Source organism: Narcine bancroftii, chromosome 3, assembly GCF_036971445.1.
Source record: "Narcine bancroftii isolate sNarBan1 chromosome 3, sNarBan1.hap1, whole genome shotgun sequence".
Classification (NCBI taxonomy): domain Eukaryota; kingdom Metazoa; phylum Chordata; class Chondrichthyes; order Torpediniformes; family Narcinidae; genus Narcine; species Narcine bancroftii.
This window is the reverse complement of record NC_091471.1, coordinates 245,675,770-245,699,168: the sequence shown is the minus strand read 5'-3', so window position 1 is coordinate 245,699,168 and position 23,399 is coordinate 245,675,770. Positions and strand designations below refer to the sequence as shown.

The following is a 23,399-nucleotide window of genomic DNA, read 5'->3' as shown; positions in this document are numbered from 1 at the left end:
ACATATAGGATTATGAAGGGTATGGATAGGAGAGATGTAGGAAGGTTTTTTGAGCTGGCTGGGGAACCTAAAACGAGAGGACCCAGTCTCAAGATTCAGGGGAGTAGATTTAGGACAGAGATGAGGAAAAATAGTTTTTCCCAGAGAGTAGTGAATGTTTGGAATTCTCTAACCAGGGAAGTGGTTGAGGCTGCCTCATTAAACATATTTAAAATTCGGTTAGATACATTTTTACATGATAGAGGAATTAGGGGATATGGGGAGAAGGCAGGTAGGTGGAGTTAGGTTATAAATTAGATCAGCCATGATCTTATTTCCTACTTCCTATGTTCCTATGTTCCCTATTTTCAGCCTCATTTTCATGGTTTTATCATATATCAGGTGTTTAAGTTGACCCCCCCCCCCCTCCACCCTCCCAAAATAGCATTGACTGAGCAGTTGTGGATTGCCAGAAAGTTGTCAATGAGCCTCCTGCAAAAGTACGAAAGTATGAAACGAGTTTCAAGTTAAAAGTGGCTAAAAAATCTGGCAACTGCTGCAAGGACATTTGAGATATGCGAGAAGTTGGTAAGTTGAAAATTTGTTGTAGGTTGGGTTCTCTTTTGGCATTTCAAGGGTCATCTTATATGCGGAATCTACGTCGAGCGGTTTTGTGAGTTGAATTTAAGGTCTAATTTTTGTATCTGGCTATAAGTCGACCTCTGATTTTTGAGGGTTTCAAGACTTCGACTTATATGCTGAAATATGCGGTGGTTTCTGAGATCTTCCCAATGATGCAGTCAGTGTGAATCCCTCGACCAATATTGTGGAGCAGGTCACATGGTCATCGGCATTGCTTTTGGTGGGACCTTGCTATGGACTGCTCCCACTACACATCCTGAGGTTGGGAAAGATCCAGTTAACTTGCCAACCAGGAACCCTTCAGATAAAACCCTAACTGTTTCACTGTCCGCAGCCGCTGCCTGATCTGCTGAGTGTTTCCGGCACTTCCTGTTTTAATTTGGATTTCGTGGAACATATAGGCTATAGGATTTGGGATGTGATGATAAAGTTGTATAAGGCATTGGTGAGGCCAAATTTGGAATATTGTGTGCAGTTTTGGTCACCTAACTACAGGAAAGATGTTAATAAGATTGAAAGAGGGCAGAGGTAAAGAAAAATAGTGAGGAGGTAATGAAGCATATAAGGATAACCGAGGAGGTAGTGATGGCAGTGTTGAAAAAAGATAAAGGTGGATAAATCTCCGGGACCGGACAAAATATTCCCAAGGACACTCAGGGAGGCTTGTGGACAGATAGTGGGGCCATTAACAGAGATATTTAGGATGTCACTGGCCACGGGGGTAGTGCCAAAGGATTGGAGGGTGGCGCATGTGGTTCCGCTGTTTAAGTTAAGAAAGGGTCTAAATGTAAACCTGGGAATTATAGGCCTGTGAGTCTGACGTCTGTGGTGGGCAAGTTGATGGAAAGTGTTCTGAGGGATGGTATTTACAAATATTTGTCAGAGAGTAGTGGTAGAAAATTGTTTGTCCAATTGGAGGCCGGTGACTAGTGGAGTTCCTCAGGGATCGGTCCTGGGTCCACTATTGTTTGTTATATATATTAACGATCTGGAAGTAGGGGTGGAGAATTGGATAAGCAAGTTTGCGAATGATACAAAGATTGGTGGTGTTGTGGACAGTGAGGAAGATTATCGTAGATTAAAAGGTGATGTGGGAAGGCTGGAGGTGTGGGCTGAGAAATGGCTGATAGAATTTAATACAGATAAGTGTGAGGTATTACATTTTGGAAAGGCAAATCTAAATAGGTCATATGCATTAAATGGTAGGCTATTGAGATGTGCAGAGCAACAAAGGGATTTAGGAGTTGGGGTAAATAGTACCCTCAAGGCTGATACTCAGGTAGATGGTGTGGTGAAGAAGGCATTTGGAATGTTGGCCTTCATAAATCGGAGTATTGAATTCAAGAGGAGGGAGGTTATGATGAAATTATACAAGGCATTGGTGAGGCCAAATTTGGAGTACTGTGCACAGTTTTGGTCACCAAATTATAGGAAAGATAAACAAAATAGAGAGAGTGCAGAGAAAGTTCACGAGAATGTTGACAGGATTTCAAGGTTTGAGTTACAGGGAAAGGTTGTGCAGATTGGGGCTTTTTTCTCTGGAGCGTAGAAGATTGAGAGGGGACTTGATAGAGTAAACGTGGATAGGCTTTTTCAATTAAGAGTGGGGGAAATTCAAACTAGAGGGCATGGTTTAAGATTGAAGGGGTAAAATTATAAGGGGAACATGAGGGGAAATTTCTTTACGGTAGGGACGTGGTAGGGATGTGGAATGAGCTTCCGGCAGACGTAGTTGAGGCGGGATCATTGGTTACATTTAGGATAGACTGGATAGTTACATGGATAGAAGGGGACTGGAGGGGTATGGACCGGGTGCTGGTCAGTGGGACTAGGAGGGTGGGGATTTGTTACGGCATGGACTAGTAGGGCCGAACTGGCCTGTTCTGTGCTGTAAGTGGTTATATGGTTATATGGTTATATGGTTATATGGTTAGGAGATTTATTAGGATGTTGCCTGGACTTCAGGAACTGAGTTACAGGGAAAGGCTAAACAGGTTAGGACTTTATTCCCCGGAGTGGAGAAGAATGAGAGGAGATTTGATAGAGGTATTTAAAATGAGGAGGGGGAATAGACAGAGTAAATGTAGGGAGGGTAGGTGAGATATAAACTCTAGAGGACATGGGTTAAGGGTGAAAGAGGAGAAGTTTAGGGGAAACTTCTTCACACCGAGAGTGGTGGGAGTGTGGAACGAAGTGCCAGCTGAAGTGGTGAATGCAATTTTAACAATTAAGAAGAATTTGGACAGGTATATGGATGGGAGGGGAATGGACAGTGGGGTTAGGCATAAAAATGGTTAGAAAGCCGAAGGGCCTGTTTCTGAGCTGTAATGTTCTATGATTCAATGGCACAGTACAGACCCTTCAGCCCACAGTGTTGTGCCGACCTAATAACCTAATCTATCAACTGCCTAGAATTTGCCTGCTGCATGACCCTCCATTTTCCTCGGTCCCATGTACCTTTCTAACAGTCTCTTAAAAGATCCTCTTGCACCATGCACCAACCTCCCTCTGCGTGAAAAACCTACATCCCCCCACCCCCAACTTACTCCCAAGTACACCTTAAAACTACGCCTGCTCATGTTAGCCATTTCAGCCCTGTGGTAGAAGCCTCTGGCTGTCCACGCGATCTCATCGTGGAGGTAAAGCACTAAAGTCTGCAGACACCGTGGTTGAAGTAAAAACACAAAGCTGGAGAAACTCAGCTGGTGAAAGCTTTTGATGACGGGCTCAAGCTCGAATCGTTGGTTATGTATCTTTGCTGCTATAATATACACTGATTGACCTGCTGAGTTCCTATAGCATTGTGCTCAATCAGGCCACCCCTCATCATCCATCATTCCAAGGAGAAGACTAAGGTCACTCAACCTATGTTCAGAAGACATGTTCTCAATCCAGACAGCAATCTCCTCTGCCCCCTCTCTCTTAGCATCTATATTCCTTCTTGGAGTGAGGTGACCAGAAATGAACCCATTTTTCTGTGGTGACTAATTAAGGTCTTATACGGTTGCAACATTTCGAGATGCCGATCACGTTCTTGCGCCATTTCAGTAGTTGGGGGGGGGGTGTCCGGACATGGAGAGACCTGAAGTTGCCGAAGCCTCTGCTCTGCTGCAAGGTCTGGGCGAACATCTCGTACTTTCTGATGTCGTTGTCGCTGACCGATCGGCGGCCGAACCTCATGGCCTCCTCGAAGTGGTCAGAGCGGATTTCGGGGACCGGATCGTAGTCGTCTTCCTGAGAAGCAAGATGCAGAGACATGGGGACAGGTGCAAGTACTGAGGTGGGAAGGACCGCGCCAGCGGGCTGGGATGCGGGTGTCGGGAGACACGGAAGGGGGCAGCGTCATACCATCGTTATACAGCGCAGAAAGTCCTCTGCCTGGAGTCAATCCCATTTACTAGATTTACTTGAATGGGGCCAGGAATGAAAGGGTTAGCATATAAGGAATGATTGTTGGCTCTTGGGAGTACAGAAGGATGAGGGGGACCGCATAGAGGCATTTCAAATGCTGAAAGGCCTGGACAGATTAGATGTGGCAAGCATGGTAGGAAATTCTTGGACAAGAGGGCAAACCATCAGGATAAAAGAGCATCAATTTTAAACAGAATACCGAGAGTCTTGGAGTCCATGGGTTGCAGGGGAGAAAGCTGGGGAGTAGGGCTAAGTGGAAGAACAGATCAGCTCATGATTAAAATGGCGGAGCGGACTCGATGGGCCAATGGGCCTCCTTCTGCTCCTAGAACTTGTGATTTACTCTGATCCTAAACATTTAAAAAAAAATTTAGTCATGCAGGCCATTTTGACCCCTGTGCTGCCCAATTAATGTACACCCTGGTATGTTTTGAACGGTGGGAGGAAACTGGAGCCCCCCAGGGGAAAACCCATGCAGACATGGGGAAAAGGCATAAACTCCTTACAGACAGCGCGGGATTCGAACCCTGATCCTGATCGTTGGCACTGTGACGGTGTCGCGCTTACTGCAACGCCAACCGTACCTTCCTCTCTTTCATTTTCCCCACATTCCTGTCAACATCTCCATAGGTTCTACGAGGGGACGACTCGCACACCCATTGACCTGCGTGCGTGCGGACGGAATGCGGGTCACCTGAGGAAACCCGGTCACAGAGTGGGGGGAGCGGGGGGCTGGCGGGGGGGGAAGTGTGCAAACCCCACACAGACAGCATCCAAGGCCAACCCATGTCCCCAGAATTGCGAGGCAGAAGTTCAGTGAGGTGGCACGGCGCTGCCCTGAACAGGACCCTTGCTGAACACATCATGGCCACAACAAATGATTCCACGGGAGGCCTTGTGGGTGTCACCATAGGAACCTCTTAACTTTTTTTCATTGGTGATTAAAGTAAATCACAATAATGGTCCGGTATTCCTGCTACAGACTATTTACATGTCCAAATTATAACATGGTCATCACCATCCAGACCACACTCAAGTCCCTGTGGCGTTCACCAATCCCAGAAATCCCCCATCATGCCTGTTGATACCGCATGCTCCCTCTCCAGGGACACACGGGCACGGACGTAACCCTAGACCTTCGACTGCCTGCTTCCTAGACCTGTGAATGAACATCTTGGCCAGGCTCTGGAGCGAACCGACCAGGAGATCCCCCAAGCAATCCACCCACCATGCCCCCCCCACCTCCCCTCCACCTTTACCGGGTGACAGAAATGCAGCCAGATCTTGAAGAGCAACCTCTTCAGGCTGCAACTGCCCATGCTCCGGATATACACAGTATGTCGGCCGCAGAAATGACGGGTCATCACGGAGTCTTAAAAATTTATTACACAGCTCAGTGCAACACTTTCCACCCCAGGCCTCCAGAGTAGGAGGGGTGGACTCCCTACACCTATCCTCACTGACCATTGGATATCTCCAAGCCCACTCAGCAGGTCAACCCGCCCCTGTCACTCACCATGGCGGCTTCAGCGTTGTGTTGGTGCTCCTGTTCCCGCCTAACCTCTGCTTCGATGGCCTCGCGGATTGCCAGCTTGCACGCCCTCTGACAAATCTCCGTCAGGTCAGCTCCCGAGAAGCCATGGGTTATTTTGGCCAGGTATCCCAAGTCAACGGTCTGAGAAACAGAGGAGAGCCCATGAGTCCGACAGTGCCCTATCCCAGCAACCACGCCTCGGGTTCCTCCACAACAAATGTCTCCTGCTATGCCCCAGACCCTGGATCGTGGGGTATGGGGATATGGTGGGGGGGGGGGGGGAAAGTCAGCCCATTTCCAGGGAGAAGTCTGGAAAGTGGATTGAGCTAAAGAGATGAGAACCCAGAGCACGAGCAACAAGGCAGCCTCTCATCATCGTTACACCTCCATCAGGTCACTTCTCATCATCCTCTGTCACTCCAAGAAAAAAGGTTCCCTCAACCCATCCTCATCAGGCATCCTCTCCAATCCAGGCAGGGTCCTTGCAAATCTCTCTGCACCACATCCATATCCTTCTTGCAGTGAGGTGACCAGAAGTTACCCCAAGTGGGGTCTAACCAAGATATTGTATAATTGTGACAGTACCTCATTGGTTCTAGAGCTTGATCCCATGGTTAGTGAAGGCCAACGCACCACATGCCTTCTTAACAACACTGTCAACCTGTGCAGCAGGTTTGAGTGTCCAGTGGAAAAGGACCCGAAGATCTCCAAGAGAGACATTGGAGGGAAATGAAGTCCCTGGGAGAAATCCATGCTCATTGCATGGGTGACGTGCAAGATCCACCCTGGACAGCACTGGAGGTCAGGATAAAACCCACGTCATTAGCGCTCCCTACCTTTGCGATCGGAGACTTTCGAAGGTTGGCCTTCAGGATGGCCATCCTCGACTTCTCGTCGGGCAGTGGGATGTATATCAGCTGATCCAGACGCCCAGGTCTGAGGATGGCTGGGTCAATGATGTCAGGTCTGCCAATAAACCAAGATAGCCAATCAGGAAAGAGTTTATGCAATCCCAGGACCTCCCAAAGTATCTCATCCCCAGTGAATTTTTTTGGAAGTGTAAATGCAACATAGCTTGTGAAGAGGAAGCTAACTTGATATAATGGCCAGAGTAAGTGGACCTTGGCTATGGTACTTTGCCTTGTCTGTTGAATGAAGCCTGAGAGACTGAGCCCGGTGTCTCAGTGAAGTTTCAGGAGTGGCTGGAGCTCAAGCCAGTGAGATTGGGCTTCAAGGCATCTCGCTTGAAGTGGGAATGTGGGAGTGAAACCTGCCAGTGAGATGTCTCCACAGTGGGGGGGGGGGGGGGGGGGGGGAAGAACATGACATCCTTTGTGTGTGCTCACATCCCTTCCTGCTGCTCTGCTGATGAGCATCTGGCCCTTCTAAGAGATCGTCCCCTCCACCTGGGAGCATTCCTCTGGGTGACCATGATGTTGTCTCTGGGTGTGAGCCCCTAGGTCTGGGAGAGGACCTTCCCACCCAAGAATTGGGTAAATGATAGTAGTAAATAGGACATATTCTGCTTGGTCAGCGACCAGCAGGGATCTGTTCTGGGGCCTCTGCTCTGTGATTTTTATAACTGACCTGGATGAAGTAGAGGGATAGGCCAGCATGTTTGCTGAAAACACAAAGGTTAGAGGTGTGGTGGATAATGGTTGTCGTAGGTTACATCAGGATATAGAAATGATGCAGAGTTGGGGGGGAAGAGAGGCAGATGGAGTTCAATCCGGATAAGTATGATGTGATGCATTTTGGAAGTTCGAATTTGAATGTGGAGAACATGGTTAATGGTAGGATGTTTAACTGTGGCGAACAGAGGGACCTTGGGGTCCAAATCCATAGATCTCTTAAGGGTGCCGTGAAGATTGATAAGGTGGTTAAGGTTTATGGTATGCTGGCAGAGGATTGAGTTCAAGAGACACGAGGTAATCTTGCAGCTCTATAAAACCCTGGTTAGTCCACACATGGAATATTGTGTTCAGGTCTGGTCACCTCATTACGGGAAGGAGGTAGAAGTTATGGAGAAGGTGCAGAGGAGATTTACCAGGATGTTGCCTGGATTGGAGAATGTGTCTTATGAGGCAAGGTTAGCAGAGCTGGGGCTTTTCTCTTTGGAGTAGAAGGATGAGAGGTGACTTAACAAGATTAGGAGAAGCACAGATAAAGTGGACAGTCAGCACCTATTCCTGGGGCAAATACCAGAGGACATGTGTATAACAAGAGGGGAGGAAAGTTTAGGGGAGATGTCAGGGGTAGGTTTTTGTTTACACAAAGAGTAGTGGATGCTTGGAATGTCTTGCCAGGGGTGGTGGTGGAGGCTGGTACAATAGGGACATCTAAAAGACTCTTAGACTGGCAAGAAAAACAGACGGTTATGGATGTAGGGAAGGTTCAAATTGTTGAGAAGGTTTATATAGGTCAGCACAAAATCATGAGCTGAAAGGCCTGTGGTGTGCTATAATGTTCTAATAAGATCTGCTTATTACCCTGGGCACGTTGCTGGAGGGGTTCTACAGGAGGGAGGCTTAATTCAGAGAGAGATCGATGAGTGTAGGCCCCTGAGTGGGAGACCTATGGGAGTGGGTCTGGCTCTAGGAGAGGATTTGACTAAGTGGGCCAGTTCTGGGAGACAATCTGTGGGAGGGGGTCCAATCTGGGAGACCTGAGGAAGGGCGTCCTGGCTCTGGGAGAGGCACTGCGGGAGGGGGTCTGTTCTCTGGGTGAGGACCTAGTGGGGGTGGGGGGTGGTGGTCAGTTCTCTGGCAGTGGACCTGAGGGAGGGGTGTCTGTTTTTTAGTTGAGGAGCTGTGCGAAGGCGGGTGAGGGTCAGTTCTCTGGGTGAGGACCTGCAAGAGCGAGTCTCTCCAGGAAGCAACCTGAAGGAGGGGCACATTCTGAGAGTGATGGGGTTAGTTCAATGGGAGGGAGAATCTGGGCCTCTTTCAACCCACCTGTTTGTGGCTCCGATAATAAAGACATTCTTCTTGTTGGACATGCCATCCATCTCAGTGAGGATCTGGTTAATCACCCTGTCAGCTGCTCCACCACCATCACCTGCACTCCCTCCACGAGACTTGGCAATGGAGTCCAACTCATCGAAAAACAAGATGCAGGGAGCGGCCTGTCGGGCCTTAAAGAACAGCAACAGCCAATCAGAAAATCCTCTTCCTTGAGACACTGGTCCCGGCCAAAACGCAAGGCAGTAACACTGACTTTTTAATTTAATACACAAAAGTGCGGGAGAAATTCAGCAGGTCATGCGACGTTCTTGATGGGAAAGATTTTTCAGGCCTGAGCCTTTCGGCAAGGGGTGAGCAGGGGCCTGAATTAAAAGGTGGGGGAGAGAGAGGAGAGGAGGGAGGAAGGAGCAGGGAGAGGTGCACAGAGTAAAAGATCATAGGTGGACGTGGATGGGTGGGGGGGGGGGCAGAAGAGAAAAATGATAGAGGAAGGGGGTATCTCTCTGAATGGAGAGGGAAGGGGGTGGAGAGACCAAAGACCAAAGACCAAAGACCAAATTTATGCAGATGCACGGTGGGGAGCATTCTGACAGGTTGCATCACGGTCTGGTGCCAATGCCCGGGACAGGAAAAGACTACAGAGAGTTGTGAACTCGACGAGCGCCATCACAGGGACGTCTACAAGAGGCTGTCTCTTAGTCCTCAAGGAGTCCCCCACCATCCAGGCCATGCCCTCTTCTCATTGCTACCATTGGGAAGGGGGTGCGGGAGCATGTAGATGAACTCCCAATGGCACAAAAGCAGCATCTTTCCCTTTGCCATCAGATTTCTGAATGGACAATGAACCACAGACTCTTTTTTTAATTTATTTTGCAATTTATAGCAATTTCTGCACCTATATTGCTGCCTTAAAACAATTAATTTTGTGATATTCATGACATAAATTCTAATTCTCTCTCCCCCCTTCTCCTTTCACAGAGGTACCCTCACTTGCACGATCAATTCTCTGCTTTCCCCTCCTGCCTTCCTATCCCCAACCACCTCTGCCCTCTTGGCATGTGCACCTCCCCCCCACCCCCACTGCCCCTTCTTCTCTCCTCCCCCACCTTAGTTCAGGTGCCTGCCTGAGTTTTGCTCATAACTCTCAGTCCCAAAGCATTGGTTATCTATCTTTGCCTCCTGGGTTTCCCCAGCACTTGTGCGTACTGATGACTCTTGCAGCGTCTGTCAACTTGGGTGTTTTGCTGAGATTTGGGGTCTGCTCGCTGAGCTACCTCCGTGGGCAGCGCCGTGCCTCCGCTGACGGTGCCACAACCGCGTGGGTGTTCCCCCATGTGGAGCTTCTCCCTGTGCCTGGGTGATCCGCTGTCCTCCCACATCCCAGAGACATGTTAGATTGATTGTCAATTACGCCCAATTGGGGGGTGGGGGGGAAGAGTGTTAGAATCCACAGAGGTTGGGGTAGTGTGGGAAGAAAGTTGATGGAAAAGTGGGAAGAACTAAATGTGTTGGTGTAGAATTAAAATATAAATTTTATATTTATATTTAATATAAATTGGACATGGTGGGTGAATGACTTGAATATGATAATGAGTTTATTATTTTGTGCTTAAGTACAGTGTATATTAAAAAATTTTTAATGATACAACGCGGGAGAAGTCTTCTCTGGCCATTGAAACCATACTGCCGAGTTACACCCAATTAACTGAGAAACCCCATACATTTTTGGAAGGAAACCAGAACACCTGGGAAAACCCCACCCAGACATGGCGGGAACCTACAGACTCCTTACAGACAGTCCCGGATTCGAACTCAGATCACTGGCGCTGGAAAAATGTGCTACGCAAACCATGCCTCCCTAACTGAGCATAGGCCTGAAATTCTTACTCGCAGCCAAACAGGTACTTAGTAAGAAAAAGCAATGATAATTTAAATGACTCTATCACAAACGATGCACGACGACAGCTGTTAAAACACACAAAGCTGGAGAAACTCAGCAGGTCAAATAGCATCGGCAAAGGTCAAATAACCGACATTGCGGGCTTGAGCCTTTCACCAAGGTATGGGAAAATGTCGGCAGGTGTCCAAGCAAAAGGGTGGTGGGGGGGGGAGCGGGGTTTGGTGTAGTTGCAAAGGCAGGAAGTGATAAGTGGAGAAGGGAGAGCAGTGATCAAGAGGAGGGCGAGGTGAAGGGGGAGACAACAGGAAAGGAGAAGGTGGGGGAGGGGAAAGAGGGGAGCAGGTTAGCAGAAACTGGAAAAGTTGATGTTAATGCCATCTGGTTAGAGAGTGCCCAGATGGAAAATCAGGTGTTGTTCCTCCAATTTGCGGGTGTCTTTTGATGCCTTGCTGAACCTATATACTCAACTTTCAGATTTATTTAACTAACTGAATTTATGTTTCTCCCCGACATCGTGGTGGGACTTAATTTCTCTGGATCGTGAACACAGCTCTCTGGATTCATTGTCCAATAATTTTACCATTATGCTACCCATCCTGTTGTCCTCTTGGAGTGTAGAAAGTTCATGATAACGGCTCTGTATACGCTGATCTTTATGTGTTTCTTCAGGTGGTTGCTTTTCCAGACTCTTTTGTGTAGTCTTCCAAAGGCGCTATTTGCCTTGGCGAGTCTGTTGTCTATCTCATTGTCGATCCTTGCATCAGATGAAATGGTGCAGCCGAGGTAGGTAAACTGGTTGACCGTTTTGAGAAACACACAAAGATCAGCGTGTACAGAGCCGTTGTCATACCCACGCTCCTGTTCGGCTCCGAATCATGGGTCCTCTACCGGCATCACCTATGCCTCCTAGAACGCTTCCATCAGCGCTGTCTCCGCTCCATCCTCAACATTCATTGGAGTGACTTCATCACCAACATCGAAGTACTCGAGCTGGCAGAGTCCACAAGCATCGAATCCATGCTGCTGAAGACCCAACTGCGCTGGGTGGGTCACATCTCCAGACCATCGCCTTCCCAAGATCGTGTTATATGGCAAGCTCTCCACTGGCCTCTGAGATAGAGGTGCACCAAAGAAGAGGTACAAGGACTGCTTAAAGAAATCTCTTGGTGCCTGCCCCATTGACCACCGCCAGTGGGCTGATATCGCCTCCAACTGTGCATCTTGGCGCCTCAAAGTTCAGCGGGCAGCAAGCTCCTTTGAAGAAGACCACAGAGCCCACCTCACTGACAAAAGACAAAGGAGGAAAAACCCAACAACCAACCCCAACCCACCAATTTTCCCTTGCAACCGCTGCAACCGTGCCTGCCTGTCCCACATCGGACTTGTCAGTCACCAACGAGCCTGTAGCAGACGTGGACATAACCCTCCATAAATCTTCGTCCGCGAAGCCAAGCCAAAGAAAAAAGAAAGAAAGTTCAAAGAAAGTTCCTGCGAGGGCCATTACAGCAGCATCATTAATTGATGGTTCGTACGTGACAGTGTCTCATTGCTGTACCTTACTGAAAGACTCTCTTCCACCTCCCATGGGTAAGAAGGCTTAAAAGTGTGAAATCCCATACAGTTTTGTCACCATCGCCATCAGATGCCCGAATTAACCCATTAGCACTCTAGGCTCTTTCAAACTGTCGGGTAAAATGGGGTCAACGGGGCAATTTGTGCCCCTGTTACGCTGCAGTTATAAAGGGTCTGACTCGGTCAACCCCGTCGAAATCCAACCAGGTCCCTGATATACCTCAGAGGTCGTCAGTGAACCCAGTTCAACTTATCTAGGTCACGTCAACAGGTGATTTGAAAATTAAAAATGGCCGACCCGCTTATTCCGGTGATGTGCCTACGTCACCGGGCAGCCAGCACCCGAACATCCGGCGGTACTTCCAGTGAGTGCGCAACACATTATTGCAGGGGCAGGATCCCCCTTAAATCGCTGGGTTGGTGATTAAACAGGTCGATCCCCCTGCTATTTAAAATGTGCTTCCAGTACCTTGCCCCTGTAATCGCAGCTGGGTCCAAGAGGGCTGTAGTTTAAAAGAGGCTAAAGCTATCAAACTGCCTTTGCTTCGTGCTAATTGATTATGTCCTCATTGTAACTCTAAACTCTGTAATCATGCTCTTCTTTCTAAAATTAAACACACAGCACGGTAACAGGCCGTTTCAGCGCTCGAGTCCATGCCGCCTAATTTACACCCCATTAACCTACATCCCCGGTATGTTTTGAACGGTGGGAGGAAACCAGAGCCCCCGTGGAAAACCCACGCAGACACAGGGAGAACATACAAAGTCCTTACGGGCAGCGTGGGATTCGAACCCTGTTCCCGATTGCTGTAAAGGCATTGTTTAACCGCTATGCCAAATGTACCACCCATTCTTTTCTTGTTCTACTTTGGAATAAATGAATATTAACGTTACCCTGTTAAAATGCAGAAGACTGTGGCAACTAAACTGAACTTCTCATTGATTTAGATTGATTGAAGGAGGCTTGTTACCTTGTCAAAGACATCCCGGACATTGGCTTCCGACTCTCCGAACCACATGGTGAGCAGCTCTGGTCCTTTGATGGATACAAAGTTAGCCTGACATTCGGAGGCAATCGCCTTTGCCAGGAGGGTTTTTCCACAGCCGGGGGGTCCGTAGAACAAAACGCCACGGGACGGGGTCATGCCGAACTTCAGGAACTTGTCTGGGTACTCCACTGGATACTGAGGAGAGACAAGGTTGTGAACTCAATCCTATTCTTTCTCGTCCTGGCCTTGCTGTCCTCACCAAAACAAAAACTCCATGCTCCCTTCTAAGTCCCCTTCACTCACTCACCCTGTTATCCCTGAACAGGCCCACGTTAACTAGATTTTTTTCAGATTTCAGATTTGTTGTCAGAATACATACGTGGAATCACATACCACCACGAGATTCCTTATTCCTGTGGGCGTGGCAGAATTATGACTAATTCGTAGTGCAAAAAAAAAACTGTACACAGTGTAAACAAAGAACTGTAAACAGATACCGAATCTAAACAAACTGACTGTGCAATATGGAGAGAGCAAAAGAAAATCTTTAAAGTGCACAAGTAAGAGTCCTTAAATGAATCTCTGATTGAGTTTGTTGTTGAGGATTCTGATAGTGGAGAGTAAGTTTGGTATATACAATAATATGGTGTTCGCACAACGTCCACATCACATGACGTCCAGTTTCACAGAACATATTGTGGACGTTAAGCGGCGCATACCTGTATTTGGACAGCACAGGTGGAAGGGACTGTTATCATGTTGCATGTCTAAATTAAAAAAAAACTCTCCACCCCCCTCCCCACCTTAAACCTGTGTCCTCTAGTTACTGATTCCCCTACTCTGGGCAAAAGATTTGTGTTTACAAAATGGTGGCTCTGCCAGAGCTGCTCTAACCCAGGGAGAGGACCCAGGGATAGTGGGGAGCAGAGACACAGCAGTCCCATGCCAACGGCTCCGTACGGTCCGTTAAAGGAGCTGATGGTGTTTCATTTAAAATTCTGCGACCGCTGGGTCTGGGCTCCTGATGTCAGAGGCCTTGAGGGGGAGCAGCGGCCTGGCAGTAATGAGCAGGAACACCCCCGAAGGAGAATTAGAGGAGGTGACCCTAAGGACGGTGACCACGGTGGCTGGCCAGCGAAGGGTTCTGCGGCCGAAGGGCACACACCAGCGGCGAGTTGCTGGCGACTGGCAGGCGAGGGACCCACTCAGACTGCGGGCGATTTGAGGTTGAGTGACTTGCACCAGTCTGTGGGGCGCTCATGAAAACCAAGTTATTAGAACTGAGATTTAAGAGGATGCTGAGAGCAGCAAGGGCTCCCCAAGGCACTGAAGGCTTCCTCATCATGTTGGAGGTTTGATCTGAGCCTGGGTTGCCGATGGTTTGAACTGCAGTATTGTGGAGCTGCAGGAGCTCTGGAGACAAATCCATAGATGCTCGATGACCCCTGGGAACTATCTTTTGCTTCTCTTTCTCTTATTGTTAGGGGCGCCAGGCAATGCCAGCACTGAATCTTTGCCTTATGGGAGACTAAAGGCAATACTGTGTAATATTACATTCATGTTTTATTACATGACAATAATTAGTATTTGATCTGATTTATTGCTTTGATAATTTTGTTCACTCACTTTTCCTCATAGATCTGCAAAACTTTTGGGTTTTATCGCACTGCTTTGGACACGGTGGGTGAATGATTTGAATGTGATAATGAGTTTATTATTTTGTGCTTATGTACAGTGTATATTTTTAAAATTTTAATGACACAACACGGGAGAAGCCGACTCTGGCCATTGAAACCATACTGCCCAGTTACACCCAATTAAGGAACAACCATATCACAACAACAAATTTTATCTCCTCATATCCCCATTGTTTTTTGACCCATGCTCTTGAGAGCTACTCCGCCATCTAAGCTCTTCCTGCCTCACCGCGGCTGTGAAATGTTTTGACCCCTGACCCAGGAAGCCTTTCCTAGATTTTCGCGTGCTCACACACCTGCACCAGTTCCTGGAGCTCTCGCTTCACCTCATCCAGGCCGCCGATGTCTTCCCAGGTGACCGTCGGTACCTCCACCACCGTCTCCCGCAGAGCTGAAGGGTTACTCTGGCCCAGAGCCCACTGGGGTATGCAAGGGAGCAAGACCACAAAGGTTAAACTGAGCACTCCCACCTCTATTCTCTACAATAAGCTTTTCTTCATGTTTTCTCTTTCAATTTCATTCCCAGTCTTATTAGTCCCAGCAGAATTTGGATGGGAAACGCAGACTCCTTCGAGTCAGAAGATCCTGGGTTCACCTCCCACCTGACCACAAAAACGTCAGCTGACCCTCCAGCTCGGGGCTCGAGGAACGTCACATTAGCTAGAGGAAAGATGCAGGACGAACGGCTCATTCACACTCTTCAGCGGGTGTTAGAGGTCTTATGGTTGTGCCCCATAAAGAAAGCAAGGAAGCTCACCATGTCCTGGCTTCACCCCAGAACAAAAGCCCCTGGAGGGGTAACATCTGGTCGACACCGCATGGTTCGTGCTTACCTGCAATTTTTGGCACCTCATTTGAGAAGGATTTGCTAGTATTGGAGAGAATTCAGAGAATGATATCACGAATAAAAGGGTTGAGGAACATCTGTTGGCTCTTGGCCGGGAATAGAGAAGGATGAAGAAGGACCTCATGGAAGCATTTCAAAATCTGAGAGGCCTGGACAGAGTAGATGTGGCACGATATTTTCCCACAGTAGGAGAATCTAGGACAAAAGGCCACAACTTCAGGATAAAAGGGTGTCAATTTAAAACACGAATGTAGAGAAAGTTCTTTAGCCAGAGGGTTGTGAGTCTATGGAACTTGCTGTGAGGCCGTTGGGTGTATTTAAGACAGAGATTGACAGGTATTTGATTAGTCAAGAGTTGCAGGGAGAAGGCCGAGGAATGAGGCTGAGTGCTAAGGATCAGCTCATGATTAAATGGCAGAGTAGACCCGACGGGCCGATTGGCTGACTTCTACTTGCTGTCTCGACTTCAACAATGACTTAACCCTTCAGATGCATTCCACTGACTTTGGGATACAGTAAAAAGGCACTTCAGAATGGCAACTTTGCCATGAGGACAAAGTTAGACAGGCAAGGAAAAAAGGTCCTTCAGCCCATTTGGTCCATGCCAACCAACTAACTAATTTAACTGCATTTCCTCCAAACCTTTCCTTATCCATGTCCCTGCCTAAATTGTCCCCACATGCCACTTGTTTTGGAAGCTTGTTCCATATGAAAAAAGCCCCCTTTAAAATTTTTCCCTCTCATCCTCCAGGTTTAGACCCCCCTATCCTGAGAGAGACTGTGACTAATTACCTTTTCTATAACTCTTTATGATTTAATAAATCACAAAAGGTCACTCCTCATCTCCTTCATTCCAGGGACCAAAGTCCCAGCCTTTCTACCTTCTCCTTCTAACTCAAACCCTCAAATCCTGGTAACATCCTCTTGAATTTTTTCCATACCCTTTACGGCATCACGATACCCTATATCAGAGGGTTCATACATTGTAGAGTTTTGGTATGAGAAGCATATTCAATCCAAGATTATTTTCCTACAAGATCACATGCAACTTTATCTAGCAGTTTGGAGGACAGTATTCAGCTAAGTTTTCCTTCTGCTTCTAACCTGTCCAATCAGCTACGTTTTCCTAGTTAATCCCCCCGCTGGGCTCACTGCCAATTCCGGGTATGGTTCCAAATCTCCCTGAGCCGAGGGACTCAATGCACTTCGGATCTGGCCCCTCAGTTTTAAGCCAATCGTGCTTGGCGTTGGAAACTTGGAACAAAGCTGGAGGAACTCAAGTGGGTCGGGCGGCACCTATGAAGTCAGGGGCATGGTCAGCCTTCTCTGTAGGTCCAGTGTGGGGTCTTAAGCCAAAATGTTGGCCTCTGCTTCCTCTGCTGCCTTACCTGCCGGGATCCTCCACCAGTTTGATTTTTGCTACAGATTCCAGTAGCTGTGGTCTAACTTGTCTCTGTGAACTCTCCCCCCCTGATATCTTCTTCTCCTCCAGTCTTGTTCTCTTGCACGTCCCAACATTTCATTACAGGCTACTAAGACCCGATCCTTTGGATTTCCTTCTCTTTCATTTTTAAGATGCTCCTTTAAAAGAAACCCCTCTCTCTTTGACCAAACTTCAGGCTCTCGATCCTGTGTGTGTTTTAGGTGTCAATTCCCACTGTGGGGTGACGTAGTGGGACATCAGTGGAAGTTTTGATGCATCCGACAGCTGGCTCACCTGGAAGTCGTCCATCGTCACGGCCATCGAGTTGAGGACGTCCGCGTCGATCGTCTCGTCTTCCAGGTCAATGATGCTCATCTTCTTCCGGATGGCCTGCAGTGCCGCCTCAGAGCAGAGGGCAGCCAGGTCCGCGCCCACGTGCCCGTGGGTGTCGTGCGCGATCTGCAACAGGGTACAGTGTCAAGCATGGGGCCTCAGGGCCAGTGGAGGAGGCGGGCTGCAGGGTGAGGGGAGATTGAGTTGGAATTTAGCCTTGAAGTTATGTTGATATATGTAAGCTGGGTTTATGAAGAATGTTTTTGCTGTTATAACTAACTACAGGGATATTTTTATTAAAAAATAATAAATTTCTGCTGAATCATTGCACAAAAATGTTATAGACAGTCATTTTGGGGGCACCCTCTCTAATGAGGTCACCCAGTGTGGTCCGCATCTGACCAGTGACACCATTGGGCCCAGATACAATGGACTGATCCAAGGGTAAAGGGTGGGGGTGGGTTGGGGGGGGAGGTTTCCACGATCCAGTTGAGTCAGCCCCTACTCAGTGGAAGGCAGTGAAGTGACCTCAATGAGACATTTTGAGGGGCTTGACAAGGGAGACGTTGTTCCTTCAGGTGTAAAAAAGTACATGCTATTACCAGTAGTGTTGCGACTACAAAGCACTGGCGAGACCTCAACTTGGAGCACCGTGTCCAGTTTTGGGCACCGTATTTGAGTAAAGACACACTGGCGTTTGGAGAGGGTTCAGAGAAGATTTACTAGGATGACACTAGGAATGAAAGGCCTACCAGATGAGGAATGATTGTCGGCTCTTGGAGTGCAGAAGGATGGTTGGGGGGGGTGGTGGTGGGAGGAACCTCAGATGCATTTTGAATGCTGAAAGGCCTGGACAGAGTACATGAGGCAAGATAGGGGAATTCTTGGACAAGAGGGTATAACTTCAAGTTAAAAGGTCAATTTAAAATAGGGATGCGGAAAAATGTCTTTAGTCAGAGGGTTGTGGGTCTGTGGAACTTGTTGCCACAAGTGGCTGTAATTGCAAGGTGGTTGGCCATTTAAGGCAGAGATTGGCAGGTTAGTCAAGGCATCAGGAGTTACAGGGATAAAGTCGGGGAGTGGAGCTGAGTGGGAGGATGGCTCAGCTCATGATTAGAATGGCGATGCCATTATTGATGGGCCAATGGGCCGACTTCTGCCCCTAAATCTTGTGATGTGGAGATATTCTAAAAGGAGGTAGATATGTATCTTTTCATGTCAAAACAATCAAGGAGTGTGAGAAGAAGGTGGCCGCCCTTGTAGATATAGATCTTTTTCATTGCAACTCACTGCTCTGTAATCGTGCTTATGCTTCTACTTTACATGGCTGTATGTACGTTAGATCGACTTGCTAGATTCTCCGTGTAAGAACCCTTCTCACATGCCAGAGATAATGTAACAGTTATGGGGTAGTGGTCATGCGGTATCAAGAGACTTGGGGAACTTTCCTGGGGAAGTAGGGGATCTAATGGATATCCGGATCCAGAAGCAGGAGGTTGTGAGTAAATTGTTGGGACTGAGGGCTGATAAATCCCCAGGGCCTGATGGGCTGCATCCCAGGGTGCTTAAAGAAGTTGCTATGGAAATTGTGGAGGCACTGGTCGACATTTTCCAAAGTTCCATAGATTCGGGGGAGGTCCCTGAGGATTGGAGAATGGCTGATGTGGTGCCGATTTTTAAGAAGGGAGGGAGGGAGAAAACGGGAAATTATAGACCGGTCAGCCTGACGTCAGTGGTGGGGAAGATAATGGAATCTATCATAAAAGGAATAATAGCAGAACACTTAGTCAGTAATAATAGTATAAGGGCTAGTCAGCATGGATTCCTTAAGGGTAAGTCATGCTTGACTAACCTTCTGGAATTTTTCGAGGATGTGACAAAGAGGGTGGACTTGGGAGAGCCAGTGGATGTGGTGTATTTGGACTTCCAGAAGGCCTTTGATAAGGTACCACACGGGAGACTAGTGGGCAAGATCAGGGAGCATGGTATTGGAGGTAAGGTGCTGACATGAATAGGAAATTGGTTAAGAAATAGGAAACAAAGGGTTGGAGTAAGCGGGTCTTTTTCAGGATGGCAAGATGTGACGAGTGGAGTGCCGCAGGGATCGGTATTGGGTCCTCAGTTGTTTGTAATTTATGTAAATGATTTGGATGAGGGGATTATTAATAACATGAGCAAATTTGCAGATGACACTAAACTGGGTAGCGGTGTGGGGTGTGAGGAGGATGTCAGGAAAATGCAGAGGGACTTGGACAGGTTGGGGGAGTGGGCTGCTGAATGGAAGATGACGTTCAATGTGAGCAAATGTGAGGTTATCCATTTTGGGGGCAATAATAGGAAAGCTGAGTATTATTTAAATGGAGACAAGCTAGGGAGTGGGGAGGTGCAAATGGATCTGGGTGTACTTGTTCACCGGTCACTGAAGGCTAACATGCAGGTTCAGAAAGCTGTGAAGAAGGCAAATGGCATGTTTGCTTTCATAAAGAGGGGATTGGAGTATAGGAACAGAGACGCCCTTCTGCAGTTGTACAGGGCCCTGGTGAGACCCCACCTGGAGTATTGCGTCCAGTTCTGGTCTCCAATTTTGAGGAAGGACATACTAGCTATAGAGGGTGTGCAGCGCAGATTTACAAGGTTAGTTCCAGGGATGGCGGGATTGACATATGCTGAAAGGCTAGAAAAACTGGACTTGTATCCGATGGAGTTTAGAAGGATGAGGGGGGACATGATTGAGGTATACAAAATTATCAGGGGGATAGACAGGGTGAAGTCGGATTACTTGTTCCCAATGATGGGAGAGACGAGGACTAGAGGGCATAGTTTAAGAATACAGGGTAGGCCCTTTAGGACGGAGATGAGAAAACATTTTTTTACCCAGAGAAGTGTGAATCTGTGGAATGCTCTGCCACAGAGGGTGGTAGAGGCAGATTTGCTGATTATGTTCAAAAGAGAGTTAGATAAGACTCTAGTGGGCAAAGGAGTTAAGGGTTATGGGGATAAGGCTGGAAAGGGGTACTGATGGTAATGATCAGCCATGATCTGTAAAATAGCGGTGCTGGCTCGACGGGCCGAAGGGCCTACTCCAGCTCCTATTGTCTATTGTCTATTGTCTAAACTCCTGAATTAACACACAAATGTGCTGGAGAATTTCGGCAGGTCACGCAGCAACCACAGGAAGTAAAGGGTACCCTATAACCTCCAGTGGATGGTGCGTGAACTGACGAGCTTCTCTCCACGTGGGGATTTGTTGCTGGGCCTGGGCAAGGTGGCCATTCACGTGTCGAGGAAGGTTGAGGGTGGGCTGACTGCCTGGCCCTCTTCTGGAGGTTACGTTCGGGCCCATGAGTCATTAGACCGAGAACACGTGGTGTCTGAGTTCCAGGAACGATGACTCCCACCCAGGAGATTGAGCGCGTCACAGTCAAGAACAACAGGGTTTGAATTTGAAATGCAAAGTGTACGTACCAGAGGGGCAGTTCTCAAACCAAGTATTTCAGTAACTATTGGGTCTGGAGCAGTGATTCTCAACCTTCCCTTTTCATTGCAAATTTTGTTCCATTAATGAAAGCAGTTTATTTCGATGAAGTTCTGTGTATAGAGTACGTTTTGTCATGTTGTTTCTCCAGCATGCCTGAGTATTGCATTCAACCCCAGCATCTTTCTTGTTTAACTTCAACCCAGATTCTTTCATATCTTCTGTGTTTCTATGTTCTCTCTCTGTCAGCGGGGCTGACACATAAGGTACAAGGTAAACGTGTCTCCACACGGACATTATCATGTACCCTTGTGCTTTGAAAGGGTTCCTTATTTTTAAAGGCAGTGATGTTGTCTGATCCACCCCGCCCCCCCCACTCCCACCCCAACCCCAGAGAGAGACAACGGCCCTTCCTTTCCTCACCTTCTCAAGGTCCACGTCATTGGCCAGCTTCATATTCTTGGTGTGAATCTGTAAGATCTCAAGCCTTCCGATAGAGTCCGGGATTCCAATATCGATCTCCCGGTCGAAGCGACCTGCCGAGCACAGTGCAGTCAGTCGGTGGTTGGTGCAGGTTAGACCAAGGTAGCACTTTGGATGTCCCGGCCAGGCCGGGATTAACACACAGGTGTTTTCAGATTTAGTTCACTGTATAATAGAATACAGAATGGGAACAGCAGGACCCTCTGGAATGAGCTGTTGGAAGAGGCGGTGGAATTAGATGCAGAGGCATTTAGACACACTTTAATGGACAAGGCATAGGATGGGACCCTAATGAGGGGCAATTGGGATTAGTGTGGAAGGACTAAAGGGTCAGCATGGGTGTGTGGGGCTGAAGGGCCCATTTCTGCGGTCTGCCTCACCACTCTGACCAATAAATCTGAATTTTGAACTACCAATTGACCAATAATTGACAACCTCAGCGTTGATCTGGTGAAAGAGTTCCTATCAAATGGTGTAACCGGCAGAGTTGTTGCTCGGCAGTGCCAGAGACCTGGTTCAATCCTAACTCCAGGCCACTGTCAGGGTGGAGTTTGTATGATCTCTCTTGGGTTCCCCACGCCCCTCCCCTGAGTGCTCTGGTTTTCTCCCACCACCCCTCCCAAACAAAACATATGGGTTGGTAGGCTAATTGGCTGCTGTAAATTGTCCCTTGTAGGTAGAATCTGGGGGAGGATTACTGGCCAATGAGAATAAATACTAGGTTAAATGGTTTAATGGCCAGCATAGTCTTGATGGGCTGAAGGGCCTGTTTCCATGCTGTAGGTCTGTAATGTACATCTATCTGTTCTTTTTAATCGCAATTTTGTGTCATTTCTACAAAATTTATCATGCAAAATTCCATCCTAAATTCCACTTTGCAGCCATTGGTTCCTTCCCTCTCCCCCTCTGAGGCAGTGCACACTGGTTCCCATCTTAGAGCTGCTCTTGACTTGATCTTTGGCTGAAGTGGAAGGCCCGCCAGCGGCTATACTTTGTGAGGTGTCCGAGGAGATTGGGTATGTCAGTATCTCGAAAAGTTCTACAGGTGGAATGTGAAGAGCATTCTGGCCGGTTGCATCACTGCCTGGTATGGAGGCATCAACTCTCAGGACAAGAATAAACTCCAGAGGATTGCTAACTCGGCCTGCAACATCACAGGCACCAGACTTCACTTCGTCAAGGACATCTACAAGAGGCAGTGTCTTAAGAAAGCAGCCTCCATCCTCAAAGACCCCCACCACGCAGGCCATGCCCTCTTCACTCTGCTACCATCAGGGAAAAGGTAAAGGAGCCTGAAGACGAGCCCTCAGTGGCACAAGGACAGCTTCTTCCCCACTGCCATCAGATTCCTGAATGATCAATGAACCAAAGACACTTCTCGTGCACTGCTATTTTTATTTTTTTTATATATTCCTGTTGTAAGATGGTTCATAATATGAATGTTTGCTCTGTGATTAGCAAAATGCAGACAGGCACCTGATTAAAAATGTGGGGGGTTGGGGGGGGAGAGAAGGGAAGAAAAAGGGTGGGGGGAAGAACACAGGCCAGCAGCCAACAGGTTATAGGTGGGAGGGCAGAAGAGAAAAGGCTGGGGTGATAGGGGGAGAGGGAAGGGGGTGGATGCCATCTGGTTGGAGGGGGCCCAGGCGGAATATGTTTTGTTCCTCTAATTTGCAGGTGGCCTCTTGCTGGTAGTGAATGAGGGCCATGGGCAGACACGTCGGCAAGGGAATGGGGTGTGGAAATGAAATGGTTGGCCACCGGGAGTTCCCAGCTATTGCGAAGCTGCTCAAAGAAACCTTCCGCCAATCCTCCCCCCCCCCCCCCCCCCCCCCCCGATGTAGACAGCAATCCCATGATGTATATTTGTCATAAAGGATGCTGAGTGATCTGCATATTCCAGCAGTTTTATGTCCTGAACTTGAGGGGGTAGGTTTAGGGTTAGGGATGATAAGTTTAGAGAGGACTAGAGGAGGAAGATTCCACACAGATGGTGATTGGAATGGACTGCCTGAGACCCTCATAAAATTTAACTAGCACAGGGGCAACCTTTTTTAAAACTCGCATTCCACTTTAAGTAATCCCTCTGCCATCGGTGCTCTGTGATTAGTAAGGGATTCCTTAAGGTGGTTTGTGGGTGGAAAGAAAAAG

The 23,399-nt window shown here is 48.0% G+C and overlaps 2 protein-coding genes across 10 annotated transcripts in view; one reads left to right on the top strand and one right to left on the bottom strand.

Moving 5' to 3' along the window:
- The window catches only part of LOC138758451 (prostaglandin F2-alpha receptor-like), a 92,577-nt gene that overhangs the window by 27,484 nt on the left and 41,694 nt on the right, over positions 1–23,399 (top strand). The window contains exons 3-5 of one of the 5 annotated variants that reach the window (XR_011354287.1): positions 12,950–13,021; positions 14,629–14,670; positions 17,179–17,617. The exons of 1 other annotated variant lie outside the window; for it this stretch is intronic. Coding sequence is in view for 2 of the 4 variants with exons in the window: in XM_069927383.1 (XP_069783484.1) it covers positions 17,179–17,202 (24 nt within the window). In the remaining 2 variants the exon portion in view is untranslated. Of the gene's footprint in view, positions 1–12,949; positions 13,660–14,628; positions 14,671–17,178; positions 17,618–23,399 lie in introns of those variants that run through there. 3 more of the 5 variants (XR_011354286.1, XM_069927383.1, XM_069927384.1) reach the window with 3 other exon arrangements.
- Positions 1–23,399, bottom strand: part of LOC138758449 (transitional endoplasmic reticulum ATPase-like) — a 59,453-nt gene that overhangs the window by 4,471 nt on the left and 31,583 nt on the right. For all 5 annotated transcript variants that reach the window (XM_069927375.1, XM_069927377.1, XM_069927379.1 and 2 more), the window contains 8 exons: positions 21,189–21,301; positions 17,252–17,416; positions 14,984–15,106; positions 12,973–13,185; positions 8,521–8,699; positions 6,403–6,532; positions 5,549–5,707; positions 3,704–3,855 (listed from right to left, as the gene is read on the bottom strand). In XM_069927375.1, the coding sequence (XP_069783476.1) occupies positions 3,704–3,855; positions 5,549–5,707; positions 6,403–6,532; positions 8,521–8,699; positions 12,973–13,185; positions 14,984–15,106; positions 17,252–17,416; positions 21,189–21,301 (1,234 nt within the window). The remainder of the gene's footprint in view (positions 1–3,703; positions 3,856–5,548; positions 5,708–6,402; positions 6,533–8,520; positions 8,700–12,972; positions 13,186–14,983; positions 15,107–17,251; positions 17,417–21,188; positions 21,302–23,399) is intronic.